Here is a 16,614-nt window from a genome sequence, read left to right as displayed (position 1 = left end):
TATATGCCTACCATGTATCTGGACATCAGCCCTTGTAGAAACCTGGAAATGAAGAACTGGCTTGGGTCAGATGGTTGGAAGATTCACTGGCAGAGAGCTTTGCTTGCTGGTTGCACAAGAAGTTGCAACATGGCAGACAAAAAGACGGTGCAGACAACAGTAAAAGCATGGAGACTGCCTGTCCAAATGTCATGTATCATCCAGGTATGTCACAACTGTGAAGTTTGTGCCAGAATGCAACCAAAGCCACTACTGGAGATGACAGACACATTGCCAGAGGACACAAACCCTTGCAGAGATGGCAGATTGACTATATAAGTCACCTCCTTCAGCCTGAAGGGGCCAGGTATACGCTCCAACCTGTGTTTTGATACATGATATCTTGATAATGATTCTATGTCCAGCTCCTCTAGAAATAAGGCCAGTAATAACTCAAAAGGCAAAAAAAATGCAGGACAGACAGGAGGGCTGGCACCCAAAGAATGGCCTCCTGCACATACATGTAACGGCATTCCCATACACAGCCACTGAACTCGTGGATCTGTGACAACAATTTAAGCAAAGACCACGAGAGAGCATACCTGCTTGGCTGTTGAGATTGTGGGACACGGCTGCTGAAAGTCTGGTAATTGATGGGCCTGAGATTTCCAAACTGGCATCTGCTACCACACATCTGGCACTCAGACAAAGACTATAGGTGACTGTGATACATAATGGCAAAACCATTCTCTAATTTGGTGGATAATGGCTGCATATAGAATCACGTGACTGAACAAAAATAGTGTTTCCATAAATACTGTCTATGGACCTCAATGAAGGAACTTCAAAATTATATTAGAGAACTGGGAATGAGTGACGTAACTTATGATGATACATTCAAGAGTCATGACCTTGTCAAATTCTCAGCAGCAGTGAGAGACTTCATACTATAACAAGTCCTTCCTCACCAGTATGGCACACTGGTGTCCATACTGAACTCTTTAGTGTCCTTAGAGGCCATCATGCAGTATGCTGCCCAATTGGTGGCTGAGCTGGGGGAGACAGAGTGCCTTTGACACAGGCACAATACCTGAACATTGGAAAGGACTGAGGTCCTCCCCATAACTCAAACCAGGAGACCTGCCCTAATGTACTCCTCAACTGGGACCCATACAGGTGTTCAGAAAGCAAATGTTCAATGACTTAATCCAGTCCGGGGTTCAGTTTGCTAAAATTGACTGCCAGCCCAATCATGTCCTCCTCCAGCTATTGAGGCAGTTGGAGGACAAGCAAAACTTTCAAAAAAATACCTAAAAAAAGGGGGGGTGAGAATTATTGAATAAATACCAATAAGAACATGGAACCTGGAAGACTTTGTACTTTTCAATAAATGGAAAAAGCCTCCTCAAGTGACCAGGGCCACTATGCCTGAGCCACCTGAGGAAAAAGAATTGGCAATTGCTCAGTTATTTTCATGACGGGGCATGCCAGCTCCCCTGCACCTAGGGCCTCTGGTCCTGCCGGGGGCCTTGTGTTGAGCTGACTATTTTCTGGTCCCGAAAGAATATACAGCGAGTTATGGCAGTATTGATATGGAAGCAAAAATATCAATTATTTACAGTGATCCAACCAAATTCTAGGTAGATAGGGTGATGACTGAGTTTGGCGGACAGACCATCCCTGTAATCCAGACATGGTTGAGGTTGGGCATCTCCCACCCCTGGAGTATAAGTTGTCTGTTGCTCCAGTCCCAGGGTATATCCTGGGCATAGACATACTATGGGGTATTACTCTCCAGACAACTGTAGGAGAGTTCAGACTGAGAGAGAGATGTTTTAGTATCTGGATGGTGCAGGTGATATTAAGAGGCCATGTGAAACACGAGCTATTTGCTTGCCCAATCCATGCGGGATTGCTAATACCAAACAGTATAGACTCCCGCGGGCAAGAAGAAAACTCTGGAATGGTGCAGGAGCTAGAAAAAGCAGGGATCGTAGGACTTGCACATTGACTATACAATTCCCCCATATGGCCAGTACAGAATTCATGGGTGGGTAAAAAATCTAACCCACCTTCATAAGACAGGAGTGGCCCAGACACAGATAAGTGGCACAATGGGTCGCCTATCTCAGGCAGGGAATAGTCTGCCTTCATCACCCTTGAAAGAGCTCCAGAAGATCCTAGGCTCAGTGATTTATCACAGCAATGCGCCAGAAGAGACAATGGCTGTTCCACCAGAGAAGAGTCTGGTTCAGGAAGGAAAATATCCCATTCCTGAAGATGTCTGGTATATGGATGGGTCCAGCAAGGGTAACCCAAGGAGCAATGGCATACCATCTCTCCACTGAAACAGCCTGGTTTGAAGAAAGGGATGGTCAGAGTGGCTAATGGGCAGAACTGTGAGCCATGTGGATGGAACCGTTAAGGCATCTGGTGATGGTATCCTGAACATCTGCACAGATAGTTAGGCTGGGTTCACTCTTTGGATTGCACAGTGGGCCTCCCAGAACTGGACTATTCACGCCTGACCAATGTGGGGCAGAGATATGTGGTTAGGTGTACAGAATGTAGTTAAACATGGGAGTGGCCACCAACCTCTACAGTCACTGGGAAATGATGAATCCGACACACTAGTTCAAGTTTGATGGACTGAGGACTCACCATCTGAGAACATCACCCACTGGTTACATCAGATGTTGCAGCATGCTAAACAAAAGACAATGTGGGCAGCTGCTAAAGCATGGGGGCTGCCCATACAACTATCTGATATTGTCCAGGTATGCTGAGTCTGCAATGCTTGCTCCAAGATGAGACAGAGACTCTTGCCTGAAACAACAGCCCACCTTGCTAGAGGACACAATCCTCTCCAGTGATGGCAGGTCGATTACATTGGACCCCTCTCTTGGTCTGAGGAGGTGAGATATGCCCTGACCTGCATTGACACAGCAAGTGGGCTACTGCAGGCCTATCCAGTACCGAGAGTGAACCAGGCATATGCCATTAAGGCACTCATCAAGCTGATGGGTGCCTACAGGACACCTCAAGTCATCGAGAGCAACCAAGGGACTCATTTTACTGGCACAGTGGTACAACACAGGGCAGAAGGAAACAATATTGGGCAGTGATTCCACCTGCTGTATAATCTGAAGGGATTACTGAATGTTATAATGATATTCTTAAGGCTGCCCTGAAGGTAGACACTCAGTCCCTGCAGGGGTGGATGAAGAGGCTATGAAACTCTTTAGGACCTGAATGAAAGGCCTAGAGATGGCTGACCCAGTGCCCTGAAGATGCTATGGACAATGTGGGCCTCCTTGTTTAGGATCCCAATTACAGGCACCAGTAATCAGGTAAGATCCCAAAATGACAATGAAAATAATCTTCTGCTCCCAGTTCCTGAAAACCTAGAACCAGGTACCCATTGAATAAAATGGCTTTGGAAGGTGCAAGTAGGACATAAACAGTGTGGCACCATGGTCTCACCTTGGGGGAGATTATTGGAGGCTGGGGGATCGGTAGTCTCTCCAGTAATAGGCACATGGCCTGCAGACACTGTGGACAACACTCTGGTTTTCATTGCTAAGGGGACCTTCATTTTGTCTTATGTCCCTGTGGCAAATCATGATACTCTCCCCTTTTGGTACCCAATATAGTCATGCAGCCCCATAACAGGCCAAAGGGTATGGTACAGACGGCTGGGACATGCCCCAGTGCAAGCTGAAGTGTTGACCCAGGACAGGAACACAGCCTGTATCGTGCTGTGGAAGGCAGACCTACCCCTTTTGGTACCTCTGGATCATCTAAGCTACTCTCTGTGAGTCTTTTTGAGTCTGCAGGATCACCAGGAAGGGCAACATGATATGAAGATGCTCCAGTGTCACTGTAAGATCAGTGTGACACCTGGTGGTAGACTACATGGCACTGATGAAGTGAGCCAAGCCTTCCCTGGTCTGAGCAACTATGTGCCTCCAGGAGAACCACTGAATACTGACCCACAAAGGAACATGAATCTCAACCAAGAACCAATCATCAATAGTCTTATATTTTGTCAATCTGCACCATAACAATTGTGACAAAGTGTCATGGTGTACTGAATCACCGCAATGGAAAGGGCTTACCTTCAATCACTGACTCATGCCATGAAGGGGTGGAGTGTAGCAGAAATGCAAAGTCATGGCCTGAGGCAGTGACTGAACACCTTGTGGGAAGGCAGGGCCAACTGAGTGGTTGGAAGGGGTGGAACAAGGATCCACCTGTTCCCAGTCCTCAATTAAGGGTTGGCAATGGAAGCGAGGGCATCTCTTGCTGGATATCCCTGCCTACCTGAGGCCTTCATTTCCTTCTGCATCTGTGGCTGCTGCATTTGGGCTTGTTCTAATTTGCTGTAGCCAAAGACTCTGCCACAGTGCTACTATCGCAATACTTTCCATCACATTATAGCATTACACCAAAGAATACATTCTATGGGTGTAGCGGTACAGAAGTAGGCTGAGGAAAATCAGCCTGAATGGTAGTACCATCTGCCCTATAATCTGACAGGAGCAGGCCTGGTGGAGTGGTATAATAACATTCTAAAGGCTGCTCTGAAGATTAACCCCAGTCCCTGCAGGGGTGGACCAAATCACTGCGTGAGATGCTGAGAGATTTAAATGGAAGACCCAGAGATGGCTGACCCAGTGCCCTGCATGTATTATAAACAACTTGGGCCTTCCCACCTAGGATCTAAATTAAGGGAAACAATGTATGCTTGAAACCCCAAGTTGGTTTGCTGAATAATACTCTGCTCCCTCACCTTGAGCCTGTAGGGTTAAATGGCCTTGGGAGGCGCAGGTAGGACCAAAGTGGTACAGCCTACTTGTACTGTGAAGGAGGTGACTAGGAAGGAGGGGGATCAGTACCTCCACAAGTAATTGGTACATGGATCCCAGAGAAGAAACAGAGGTTGTACTGCTTTGGCAGGTCCAAACTCCCTCTCTGGTGCCTGATATAGTCATCCAACTCTCAATAGCAGGCCGAAGGGAGTGGTTCAAATGGCCTGGGTATGCCCTGTTCAGGCAGAAATATTGACCTAGGGCAGTACTACTGCTTGTTTTTTACCTTTGGAGGGTGGACTTCCCCACTTTGTACTGGTTAAACATTTGTTTTACTCCAAGACCATCAGCAGGAGCATATCACTGAGCTCTGATATGCTCCAGTGTCACTGAAGAGTCATCACAGCATTCTGCACTTCAGTGGCACCTGGTGGTGGAAATTCTTGAGGGAAAAAATGGACGTTCTGGAAACATCTAATGGATAAATCCTGTAACAACTATGAACTTTGTGTGTGATCCTGCAACAGCTACAAAGCCTGCACACACAAGTGAACTGATTTATAGACTTGTGTATATTATGTACAGGAATTGTTGATTGTATATATTGTAATTGCAGTGTATGGGCTTATCTCCAAATGTGCCCAATCACTGTTCATGCTGTGAAGGGGTGGAGTGTAGGGGAACTGTCAGATCACAGTATGAACTGGTGACTGAGCACCTGGTGAACAGGTGCGTCTGGCCCTGGAAGCACAGGCAAACAGTTTGTACCTGTGCTCCTTGTGTGACCAGAAGGGGTGGACGCAGGGTGGAGGTTTCCTGTGCTCATGTAAAGGCCAGCCACTAAAGGAAATGCATCTCTTGGGCTTGGCTTGCTTCTTGAGAAGGAATGTTGTGTAGCCAGAGAGCCCCCTTCACCAGCTGAATGAGTTCAGCCCTTCTTTCTATATACGAGCACTGGCCTGCCTGCGAGTACTTTGTCTGTTATTACCAAGAACCTGTCAGAAGCAATTTGCTTCTTGGTGAACAGAACAAGAAAAGAACTAACTTAACTATCTCCAAACTTGATTTGTGTGCAAACTAACTGGAACTAACTTTATCTGCAAAACAAAATCTGCAAATTTTGTCACTTTTCTGTATTACAAAGTTTAATAGTTCAAGTCTTAATACAGTTTCTGAGTTACTGATGAAAGCAAAGTTTATTGACTACTTATTCCTGCCTAGAACAACTGCAGGGGGGCAGCTGATTTTTCTCAGTAAACAAAAACAAGTTGTGTACTTTCTTTTTTTTCTTTTTTCTAAGAGAAATATGCTTTTCTGGAACACTGAGGTTAATCAAAATCTCTCAACCTTTTTGGCAATAATGAACAGAAGATTTCTGTTCAGGAAAGAGAGAAAAGAAGAGAGCTTGCAAAGAGTAAGAGACTAGAAGTTTCTTTCCTGAATGGTTTAATGGTATGAATTTCAACTACACTTGCAGGAAGAAGTCCATCACTTCCCCAGAATGGGAGAGCAGAAATGTATTCTGCTTCCTGTTGCACAGGAGAGCAAACATTTGTTTGCCAGGACGTTTTAAGTAACAAGTCAATGGCAGTAACAGTCATGGGATTTGGGCTGCAGCTCTGCCCCGCTGTGATCCCCATCCACATTCACTGCTCTGTGCAGAAGGGCGCTGGATGCTGGATACCCAAAGCCCCCCAACTGCTTTGAAGCTAATGTGCAAACCAGCAGAGCTGGGAGGGTGCAGGAACACCTCAGCAAAATGCTGTGACTGCTCTGGAGGAGCAGCTCAGCTTGGCCAGCCTTGTTGGGGCTGCACAGTGCAGCTCCTGCTGGGACGGCGTGGGTTTCATGTGCTGAGAAATGATGCTGCTGTTCCCTTCCAATGGCAGCAGCTTCCTTGTAGGAGATAGGGGGAGAAAATATATATATATAGAAGCACAAACCAAAGCAGGGAGAAAATAAGAGAGCAGTGTTTGCTGACTGTGCTGTGTGTTGTTGGTGTTTGCTGTGTTTCTGCCATTGCTTTGGCAACCCGGGGGAAGACATGCCAGGCAGCACTGTGGCGACCGGCGCTCTCTGCTGGGTAAGATGGCCCTGGTGGGGCTCACCTGCTCCCCTGCTGAGTGGTGCTTCCTCTGCACCTTGGGCTGTGCTTTCCTTCCAGCTCCAAGCCAGGTAAAGGTGGTATATGGGTCTGGCTGGCTCTTGTTACATGTGAGCATGGCTGTTCCCCAGGGTAGCTGGGTTCTATGTGGGCTCATCCTGTCCTTTCTGTCCTCATGGGTGGATGGAGGGACAGTGCAGCTCACTGAGGAGCAGAACCACCCTCCAGGGCTCTGGGAAGTGTCAGAGCTGCACTGGGAGTCACTCACAAATGGATGCCCTGCAGCATCCCCGGGGCACAGCAGTCAGGGGTGGATGAAGGCTTTGCCCTTTGCCGTTTGGAGGCCAGGAACAGCTCTAGAGATGCATGTTAATCCATTGAGGGCTGCAGCAAATGGTGGAAGTTAAATAATTAACAGTGTATGCTCAGCTAGCAAAAATTTATGTTATCCGTATGTTTAGTTGAGTGTCAGGAAGATTGTGGACCTGAATCACTCAGCAGCCAATGAGGAACCAGGGCAGGAAGAGATGAGCATCAGGTAATAGGGCATAAAAGATGGAACACTGTTTTCTGCGTGCTCTCCTGCCACTGCAACTGTGAGTAAAATCTGCTTTCTCACTGATACCATCCTGATAAATTATCTGGATGTTTCCATCACTGTTTGTGCCACACTCCAAATGGTGTAACTCTCTGTCACTGTCTACTGGGCAGACTGTGCCATGCCCACCACACTCTGGTGCAGACCCTTTCCACAACATCCACCTGACCTTTCCCCAGTGCAGCTCCATGCCATTCCCTGGGTCCTGTCACTGTCACCAGACAGCAGAGCTCAGCACTGCCCTCCGCTCCCTGTGAAGAGCTGCAGATGTGAGGGCTGCCCTTAGCCTGCTCTGGGCTGAACAAACACAGGGACCTCAGACCCTTCCCCATCTCTGCACCCTCCTTTGCACTCCCTAATGGCTCTATGTGCATCTCATGTAGTGGCTGCCAAACCTGCACCCAGTGCAGGACAACTGCTTCCCTCACCCAGCAGTGCTGGGCCTGAGAAGCCCAGGGTACAGTTGGCCCTTCTGGCTGCCAGGTTGCAGTGCCAGGGCTCATGAAGCAAAGGTGTGTAATTGAATTCCTCCACACAGAATTCATCAACGCTTGCGGAACAGCGATGAGGACAAACAATGGACATGAGCACAGCGAGGTGCTGCATTTCAGCAGTGGTGACAGGGGCTGCCAGGGCGCACTGCTGGCTCACGTTCAATTTGCCATCGACCAGAACACTCAGATCCCTTTTTGTGGGGCTGTTCTCCAGCCCCTCAGTCTGCACACAGAGTCAGGGCAGCACCATCCCAGGTGCAGAGCCCAACACTTGCTCTTCTTCATGCGGATGGTGACCACCCTCAAATTTGTCCAGATCTCAGTGCAAGGCCTCTCTACCTTCAACGGAGTCAACACTCTTCCCAGCTTAGCATCATCCACACATTTACTTCATACAACTTCCAGATCTTTATTAGAATCAACAGTGAAAACATTAAAGGCAAAGGACCTTACAATGGACCCCCACAGAATCCCAATGGGGACAAGTACGGTACCTGTCAGGCCATAGCCTCCCCAACACAGCTGTGTTTTGGTTCCCATGGGACATTCGTAGGGTCGCATCATCGTGGCCTTATTTTGTCATGAGCCACCTACCTGCTCACCACTAGAACTACAGGGACCCTGACAGCACAACAGTTCCTGACCAACTTCAGCCCAGAAAGAATGCACTTGAGACACAGAGCTCGTTACCTAGATCCATCCCTCCCAGCGTAGGAATTTTGGTGGAGGAGGATGGATTCTCCTTCAAAGAAGTGCTGGCTTCTAGAGAGCAGCAGTGAGCCCAAACCAACGGATAGAGACCCACCAGGGAGTGACATCGAGCCCATGGAAGTGGATCCACCTCCAGAGGACTCCCTCATCATTAAGTGGTGTCAACACTGAGAGAACATCTCAGACATATTAATTAAAGAAATGGGTTTGCAGGCTCCACATTCTCTTCTCCCCCATAAAGTCTCTGGATACCATATTGCAAGTATGGTGGAAGCAATCAGCACTGCTGATTGCAACCTTTGCTCCCCCCTCAGGGGTCTCTCCCTCTCTTTTCCTCTCCACAAAAAGCAGCGCCTGCTAGAGGAGCAGCAGCAGCAGCCAGAAGGTGCCTGGTTAGGAAGGACTGGGCCCTGAGCCCCATGCCTGGACCTGCGGGTCTCTGCAGCACCTGGGGCAGCAATGGTGCTGCAGTGCTGCTGCCAGGCTGCTGGGGACAGGATTGGGGCACAGGTTCCAGCCCAGGGGTGGGCACGCTCTGCTAGGAAGCCCCTGTAGTGATGGAGGCGGGCATCCCCCAAACCAAACCCTGTTCCCTGTAGGCAGCAGTGCCAGGTAGAGCTGGAGGCAGCCAGGCAGCCTGGAGCTGTGCTGCCCAACGCAGCGGAGGCCCAAGCGGTAAGGGGCAGAGCCCACCACATCCCCACCCCACCCCATGGGGGTCTCCCTGGGGACGGGGCTCCCTGCAGCTCTGCAGCCTGCTCAGGCCCCACGATCCTGCATTGATAACCCAAAGCCTTGCATCTGAAGCCCGGAACCCTGCACTCTGCACCCAAAACCAGCCCCCACAAGCCGGCACCCTGATCCCAAACCTTTTGCCCGGGCTTCAAAGCCTTGCTGCTGAAGCTCAAAACCTTGCGCCTTGCACCCACTCCCTGCATCTCAAACCACCCCAAATCCTGCACCTAAAAACCCCAAACCCTCGCATCTAGAGATTTTGTGTTTTAGGTGGCAGGGCTGGGTGCAAGGAGTGGGAGTAGGGTGCCAGGTCTGGGGCTGTAGATGTATGGCTCTGATGTAGGGCTCTATGGGTTAAAGGTCTGGGCACAGGGTGCACGGACTTGGCTTTCAGTTGCAAGGTTTTGGGTTTCAGATGCAAGGCTTTGGGGACTGGGTTCTGTCAAAGAGGAGGAATGTTTGTCCAGGGCTGATGGGCGGGGCAGCGTGGTCGATCTTTGCTCCCTCCCCTTGTGTTCGCTCCCCCACTTCCCTGCCGAGTGGCTTGTTTACTTTCGTGCTTCCTTGCGCAGGCGGGGAACTTGCACGGGTATGGTTGGGGGTTAGCGATTGCACAGTGGCCAATGGGATTCGCCAGTGCGAGTGACGTGCCATGGATGGAAATCACCAGAAGGCGTCGAGGGGGGGGGGAATACGGAGGAAGACTGCTTGCTTCGGCCCGCGCAGCCACCAGGAGGCAGAATAAGACCCCCCAGCAACAACCGGATCATGCGCAGAGTACACCACAACAGGAATGCGGAAGGACGAACTGCATAAAAGGATCGCGTGCGGGTCCAAACCTTGCGGCAGTTGGTGGAACGCAGAGTCCCCTGTCGCGCAGCGCTGCATTGCCTCTTTGTTCTTTGCTCACTATAATTAATAAATTCAATTATTGGCTCCTTGACGTTTGGCCCATTATTCAATTGATAACAGGTTCCAGGTTTGGGTTTGGATGCAAGTGTCCAGCAGTGAGAGAGAGAGATGGACGCCTGGCATCGTGCACAGCAACAGCCCTGCCTGCAGCCCCAGCAAGGGGTAGAAGCAAGGCTGCCTGCTTCTGCTTGTTGTGGTCTTGCGGTTTTTTGTTGTCGGCGTTCCACGTCAGAACATCGCAGTAAACCAGCGGGAGTTAACGAGGGAATGTTCCGGTGCCGTTTACCGGCGTTTAAGGGCTCTTGCAGGACCGCGATGGCGGACAGGGGGTGACAGCCCCGGAGGAGCTGGCGGGCAGCGGCAGCGGGGCGGAGCTCCGCGCAGGACCCGAGCGGCTGCGTCTGTCGCTCCGGCCGCGGCTCAGCCGTCTCAGCTCGGCGGAGCGCGGCACGTGCTTTCCCTCGCGCTGCCGTAGTTCGACTCGCATTCCGTTTCCTCTTGCCTCTCTCGTTCTGTTGGATTTGGTTGCGTTCGGTCAATTACCGCTGCTCCTCGGATCGCTGCCGTGCTGTTTGCTCTCCGTTCAAACTACCTGCTAGCTCTCTGCCCTTCCCCCTCTGCCGGGGCCGGCCGGCTCGCGGCAAACCGTTCCGACTCCTTCCTTTTCTTTGTCTTCTTCCCCCCGTCCTGCGCCTGTGCCCCCCCGGCACGGACCTCTGCCGAGGGATAACCCCGTGGCAGAGCTGTTGGAGCGGGTCCAGAGGGGCCACGAGGACGCTCTGAGGGCTGCAGCAGCTCTCCTCCAAAGAAAGGCTGAAGGAGCCGGGGCTGTTCAGCGTGGGGAGGGGTCTGGGGGACTGCACGGTGGCCTTCGAGGGGGCTGACAGACAGGAGGGAGAGGGACTTTGTACGCGGTGTTATGGGTCGGTATAGGGCGGGGGCTGCGCTTTGACGCTGCAAGAAGGGAAACTGAGGTGTGCTGTGAAGAGGGAATTCTTTGCAGGGAGGGCAGTGCAGGGGGCTGCAGCAGTGCTGCCCAGAGCACGGTGGCTGTCCCGTCCCCGAGGTGCCCAGAGCCGTGGGGGGGCCCGGGCAACCCAGCAGGTGGTGCAGCCGGCCCACGGCGGGGCTGGGGCTGGGGCTGCCCAGAGGTTCCTTCCACCACCACCACAGTTTGAGTGGATGGTTCTGTGAACCTTTCCATCCCGGGCAACCCGTCCGTCCGTGCATTACGCGTTCTGTGATCTCTAGGGTCCCTGCCATGCCAACCGTGCAATGACTCTACCCTTCTGTCGCTCAGGTGCGGAGAGCCACCCCAGTGACAGTGGGTGAGGACGGGGACCGTGCCAACAGCACCGGTGGGATCGGGTGGGGCACACGGGGACACTGCGTGGGGACAGTGATGGTGGGAATGGGCGCCAGGACGGACAGATGGCGCCGGGGGACAGCACCGATGGCACCGGGTCCTGGCTGGGACGGAGGCCGTGCGCGGCTGGCCGTGCGCAAGCAGCCAACAGCGAGCACAAGGACCCGAAAGAACGGCGGCAGCGTCCGATGGGGACAGCGGCGGTGTCCCCGAGGGCTGGCACTCACCGGTGCTGCACTCGGGCTGCCAGGGGTCCGTGCTGAGGACCCTGGGGCAGTGGGATCGGGAGGGGCCCCAGGGGGTAAAGGGACAGCGGTCCCCAGGGGATAAAGGGACAGTGGGGGATAAGCGGGTGTCTTTACAAAACCGAGATGGCACTCAGCTTCTGAAGGTGACCTCGGAATTCATTTTATTTACCAAAGGCGCCGGAGGCTGGAGAGAACTAGTCTGAATTTAGAGAGAGAAGTTGGACCGAGGCTGCCAGGGAGGCTGTCAGGCATAGCATGGATGACGTGGTGGGCAACGCGGGAATGTTTTCCCCGAGTTCTTCGGCCAGTGGGGAAAGGGAGCGGGTCTCCTGTGGCCAGCAGGTGGGGACTGAAAGGGGTTGGAGCTTGGAGAACGTTTGAGAACTTCCACAGCAATTTCTGTCTGTTGGCTGTCAAAATGTGAACCTTGAGTCAAACACGTAAACCTGTTCCAAACCCCTCTGTCAGCTCCTTGAACATCCAACTCTGGCCAAGCGATTCTGAACATCACGGTGGGGCAGGGGGGGTTGGTAGGTCCCTTCCGACCCAACCGTGCTGAGATTCTGTGATTTGATGAAGAAGAGCTTGTGTGCATCGTACGGAGACCTGAGGCAGAACTCTGGTCAACTCAGGTCCAACGTGATGAATCCGTCCAGATCCCACAGGTCAGTGCCAAGATGCGGGGAACACTGCTCAGTGTGCCGCATGCTGTTTTTCTCCTGCGATGTTGATGACATCTGGAGAAGTAGGCAGACTGGGGAGCACGAAATTGCCCTCCATGCCTGGGCGTGCCCTGCTCATGCCGCTGCCCTCTGTGACATCACAGCTGCCTCCGCCCTTCGCCAAGGGCTGCAGCGTGGCAGAGCCCCAGTGGGCTCAGAGCTTTTGGGACCGCAGTGCTGAGAGGACGTGCTGCTTCCAGGGCTCACCTATCGCTGTGATGGCCCCGCGCACCAGGCGCCCAAGGGCATCTAAGAGCTCCGCAGGGAGCCAGGCTGTTGGCGAGGGCCAGCAGGTCCCCGCTGGGGACACATCGGCGCAGAGGCAAAGGTACGAGGCGAGTGGAGCCTGCGGGGGACATCGAGCTGGGGGCAAGCACGCGCACAGCCCTCGGGGGCCCGGGGAGCAGGGCAGCTGGGGGAGGCCTCTGGTTTGACCCCGCTGGAGGCCAAGGCTGGCTGGCGGCTGAGAGGTGGCTCAGGCTGGCAGCCGGGACTGCAGAGCAGAATGCAGCTGTGCTGCCTTAGGCAGGGCACCGCCACTGCGATCCTGTAAAGCCATGGTGGGGTGGGGAGCGTGAGAGAGAACAACCCAGAGAACAACCCCCACCGTGCTGCCCTCTTGCTGCAGCTGGGATGGAGCCGGAGGCATCCCAAGGCCCGTCCTCTGGGAGGGCCTCTGTGGAGGCTGCTGCTGCTGCCTCGGCTCTCACAGAGTGGGACAGGTGCTCAACCAGGTTCTTTCCTCCCGCAGAAGCCTCCATGAGCCGGCGGAATTGAGCAGGCCTTTATCAGCACCAGCTCCTGCCTCCGCTGGCCAACAGCGTTCAGCGTGGCGTGAAGCGGCCAGGAGAGGTGCAAGAAACCTGGCTGCTGCTGCGTCTAAGCTGACGATGAACGTCTTTACAGCGTTCATCATACTGTCCGTGGTGTTTCTTGGTGAGTACTGATGAGCAGACATCCTGCAGCCACCATGGGGTTGTGCTGGACGATGTCAGTGTGAGCAGGGGCCTTCAGAGGCACTGGAGCACCAGTGTGGCACCTTCTGCCTTCCTGTCCTGGCCGCGTGGTTGCTCCAGAGCTGCTCTCCAGCACTGGGTCCCACTCAGCCCGAGAGCTGCTGCGGTCCCGCCAGCGTTAGGATGTGGACCGAGTAGGACCCCACGGCCCCGGAGCCGCTTCTCGAGGACATCCTCGAGTTGGCCTCGCTGTAGGGCTGGCGTTCTGCCCACCACGCTGCTTTCGGTGCCACCGGGTGCACCCAGGGGAAACGGGAGCAGCTCTGGGGCACCGAGCTCTGGGGCAGAGACGTGTCCTCAGCGCGCACCATTCCCGACATCCTCCACTCACCTGCGGCTTCCCAGGCTACAAGAAAAAGCCAGCATGAGCTCAGGGACCGGTAGCAACCCCTCTACTTATGACCTTTTCTCTGTCTTGTCACTTGCAGTAAGCACCCAGGTGTATCTCTTTGGGTTTCTGTGGAGAGTCCAGAAAATAGAGACAGACAGAGCGGCACAGGTCAGTGAGCGTGGGCTCGGACAGCGTGGGCTCCAGCACGGAGCTCACAGCCCTCTGGACGTGGCTTGCCTTGCGTGTCACACCTCTGGGTGCTGGCAGTCACGCTGAGCTGCGCACTGACGTGGTTGTGTCCTGCCATTGTTTCTTGTCTTTCCCAGGGGATAAAGATGGTACGTCAGGCAGTGTCTGAGCTGAGAGCAGAGCAGGACTGCTATCGGACACCTGACTGGGCACGGAGAAGCAATGGTGAGGACACAGGCAGGCGAGCCCTGCTACCCTCAGCTTCTCCATGTCTGCTGCCTCTTGCACTCATCTCCTCCCCATCGTTACAGGGGCTACCATCGACCTCCAGAGAACTTCTCCTACCTATACGTTTAAGTGCTGGTTTTGCAGGCTCCACCATTTCATTGTCCCTGTGAATCCTCCGGATACCATCTTGCAGGTATCGTGGCGGCCATCAGCAGCGCTGCTTGCAGCCCTCGCTCCCCCTCGGGGGTCTCCCCTCAGCCCTGGCGTATTGCTCAAGCCGTGAAGCCAAAGGTCCGATACGGGGCTGGGTGTGCTGGAAATGGGTGGTTCCCCTCAGGAGGGCACCTGAGCTGAACCGCTGTGTGGCGCCCACGCTCCTCAGTGCCAGCTGGGTGGGAGATCTCCTCCCTGCTGACACCTCAGTGCCACGGCCATCCCAACGGTCCCTCTGTGGGGCTAGAGCTGGGGGCCAGCAGAGCCAGTGCTGGAGAGAGATGGTCCCACTCTGACGCTTTCCCAGCCACCATCTTCCCCTTTTCAGTGACAGTGAGAGCCCCTTTGTCGGGCAGGGAATTCAGGCCCTGTGTTTCTGCCCGATTCCTCACACGTACGCCACTCTCAAGCAGAAGTACGACCCACAGACGCTCGCTGCCTTTGCCTTTAGCTGAAGCAGGAGTGCTGTGGCCCCAGCGCTCTCTCCTCATTCTCTGCTCTCCCATTCTGTTTGCAGCCGGGTGTTTCACCAGGAGAATGCTGGCCCATGCAGGGACATCAGGGCCAGGTTGTCATCAGGTTGCGAGCTGAAATCCTGCCCGCTTGTGTCACTCTGCAGCACATCGCCCCAGAGCTGACTCCAGCTGGCTTCCCCAGCAGCGCCCCAAGAGAATTTGCTGTCTTTGTAAGTCACGACTTTGCTCTTTTGCCTGGGATCTGGGCACAGGGCAGTGCCAGAGCAGGGACTGGCTTGCTTTTGGGCATCCTCAGAGCCCTGTGTCCCGCTGTCTCCTGAGCACTGCAGTGCCCCAAGGGGATGTTTCCTAAGTTGGAGAGGTGGAATCCTTCTTAAGCCTTGCTTAGCAAGCATCTTGGGGTCCTTGATCAAACCTCGAGGTGGAGACTGAGCTCCACCAGAAGCAGTGCCGGGCTACTGCCCGAGCCCCAGGGCAGGGGGGTGGACAGCCATGTGCTGAGACAGCACACACCTTTGCTCTTTGTGGCACGAATCTGAGCATCAATCCTTGTGCTTTGCTTGCAAGGGACTGGATGTGGACAGTGAGGAGGAGGTTCCACTTGGGTCCTTCGCCTTTAACGTGGGGGAAGTGCTACAGACCTTCCTGCTAAAGGTACAGTGCGTGCACCGGGGCAGAGTGCCAGGCGGGACTCCTGCTGCCTGCTCCTCCCTGTGTCTCCAGATGCCAGCAGCCCCACAGCCTGGAGCCCTCCGGTTGCTCAGCCACGCTCTCCCACTGTCTGGAGCTCCTGAGCAACGGGCCTGGCAGGGGCGAGCCATGGAGCACATGATGGGAATTGGAACCCCCATTACTTTGTTCCTCCCTGTTTCCTTTGCAGAATGATCATTCCAGAGCCTTTCGCCACATCAAGGTTCTGGTGAAGAGCAACTGGGGACATCCGGAATACACCTGCATTTACCAAGTGCAGGTGCATGGGAAGGTGGTGAAAAATAATGACCGTCAGCAATTGGACTTGTAAGATCGGAAATTGGATTTCTATGATCTGAAATTGGATTTGCAAGATCTAAAATTGAATATGGAAGATCTGAAATTGGATTTGTACGATCTGAAATTGGATTTGCAAGATCTAAAATTGAATATGTGAGATCTGAAATTGGATTTGTAACATCTGAAATTGGATTTGCAACATCTAAAATTGAATATGTGAGATCTGAAATTCGATTTGTAACATCTGAAATTGGATTGGCAAGATCTAAAATTTAATATGTAAGATCTGAAATTGGGTTTGTTGTCAAAACAATAAAGACATTAACATCATCTTGAACTGCGTCTGTGTTGAGATGGGGCGCAGCTACATAGGGTGGGCAGCTCATCATTCATCCCCACCCTCCCAAAGCTCTGCGCCGGGCTCGCCGGTGCTCCTCTGACACCAACACAGCAACCGCTCGTCACAGCAGCCGGTCTGAGGCACAAAGCCA

General features: G+C 53.2%; 1 protein-coding gene across 2 annotated transcripts; it reads left to right on the top strand.

Annotated features, from left to right (window-relative positions):
- The first annotated feature begins 10,044 nt into the window (after window positions 1–10,044).
- LOC116244319 (sperm-associated antigen 4 protein-like) lies at window positions 10,045–16,453 on the top strand. Of its 2 annotated transcripts, none has more exons than XM_090136813.1 (8): window positions 10,045–12,623; window positions 13,432–13,616; window positions 14,125–14,195; window positions 14,354–14,441; window positions 14,528–14,637; window positions 15,175–15,342; window positions 15,701–15,787; window positions 16,014–16,453. In XM_090136813.1, the coding sequence occupies exons 1-8, from the start codon at window positions 12,532–12,534 to the stop codon at window positions 16,152–16,154; spliced, it is 942 nt and encodes a 313-aa protein (XP_089992939.1). In that variant the 5' UTR covers window positions 10,045–12,531; the 3' UTR covers window positions 16,155–16,453. The 2 variants fall into 2 exon arrangements, with proteins under 2 accessions (XP_089992939.1, XP_089992938.1); XM_090136812.1 differs by having other exon boundaries at window positions 12,535–13,008.
- The last annotated feature ends 161 nt before the right edge of the window (window positions 16,454–16,614 follow it).

Source organism: Phasianus colchicus, chromosome 3 (genome assembly GCF_987193195.1).
Source record: "Phasianus colchicus chromosome 3, bPhaCol1.hap1.1, whole genome shotgun sequence".
Classification (NCBI taxonomy): Eukaryota; Metazoa; Chordata; class Aves; order Galliformes; family Phasianidae; genus Phasianus; species Phasianus colchicus.
The sequence above is the reverse complement of the archived record's forward strand: the minus strand, read 5'-3'. Positions and strand labels throughout refer to the sequence as shown.

What these genes read in the sequence shown, in the direction of transcription:
- LOC116244319 (XM_090136812.1), top strand. Translation starts at nt 12,683, where the DNA reads ATGTTGATGACATCTGGAGAAGTAGGCAGACTGGGGAGCACGAAATTG. An exon ending in AGACAGACAGAGCGGCACAG is followed by an intron (nt 14,196 to 14,353) that starts GTCAGTGAGCGT and finishes TGTCTTTCCCAG; the next exon opens with GGGATAAAGATGGTACGTCA. An exon ending in CTGGGCACGGAGAAGCAATG is followed by an intron (nt 14,442 to 14,527) that starts GTGAGGACACAG and finishes CCATCGTTACAG; the next exon opens with GGGCTACCATCGACCTCCAG.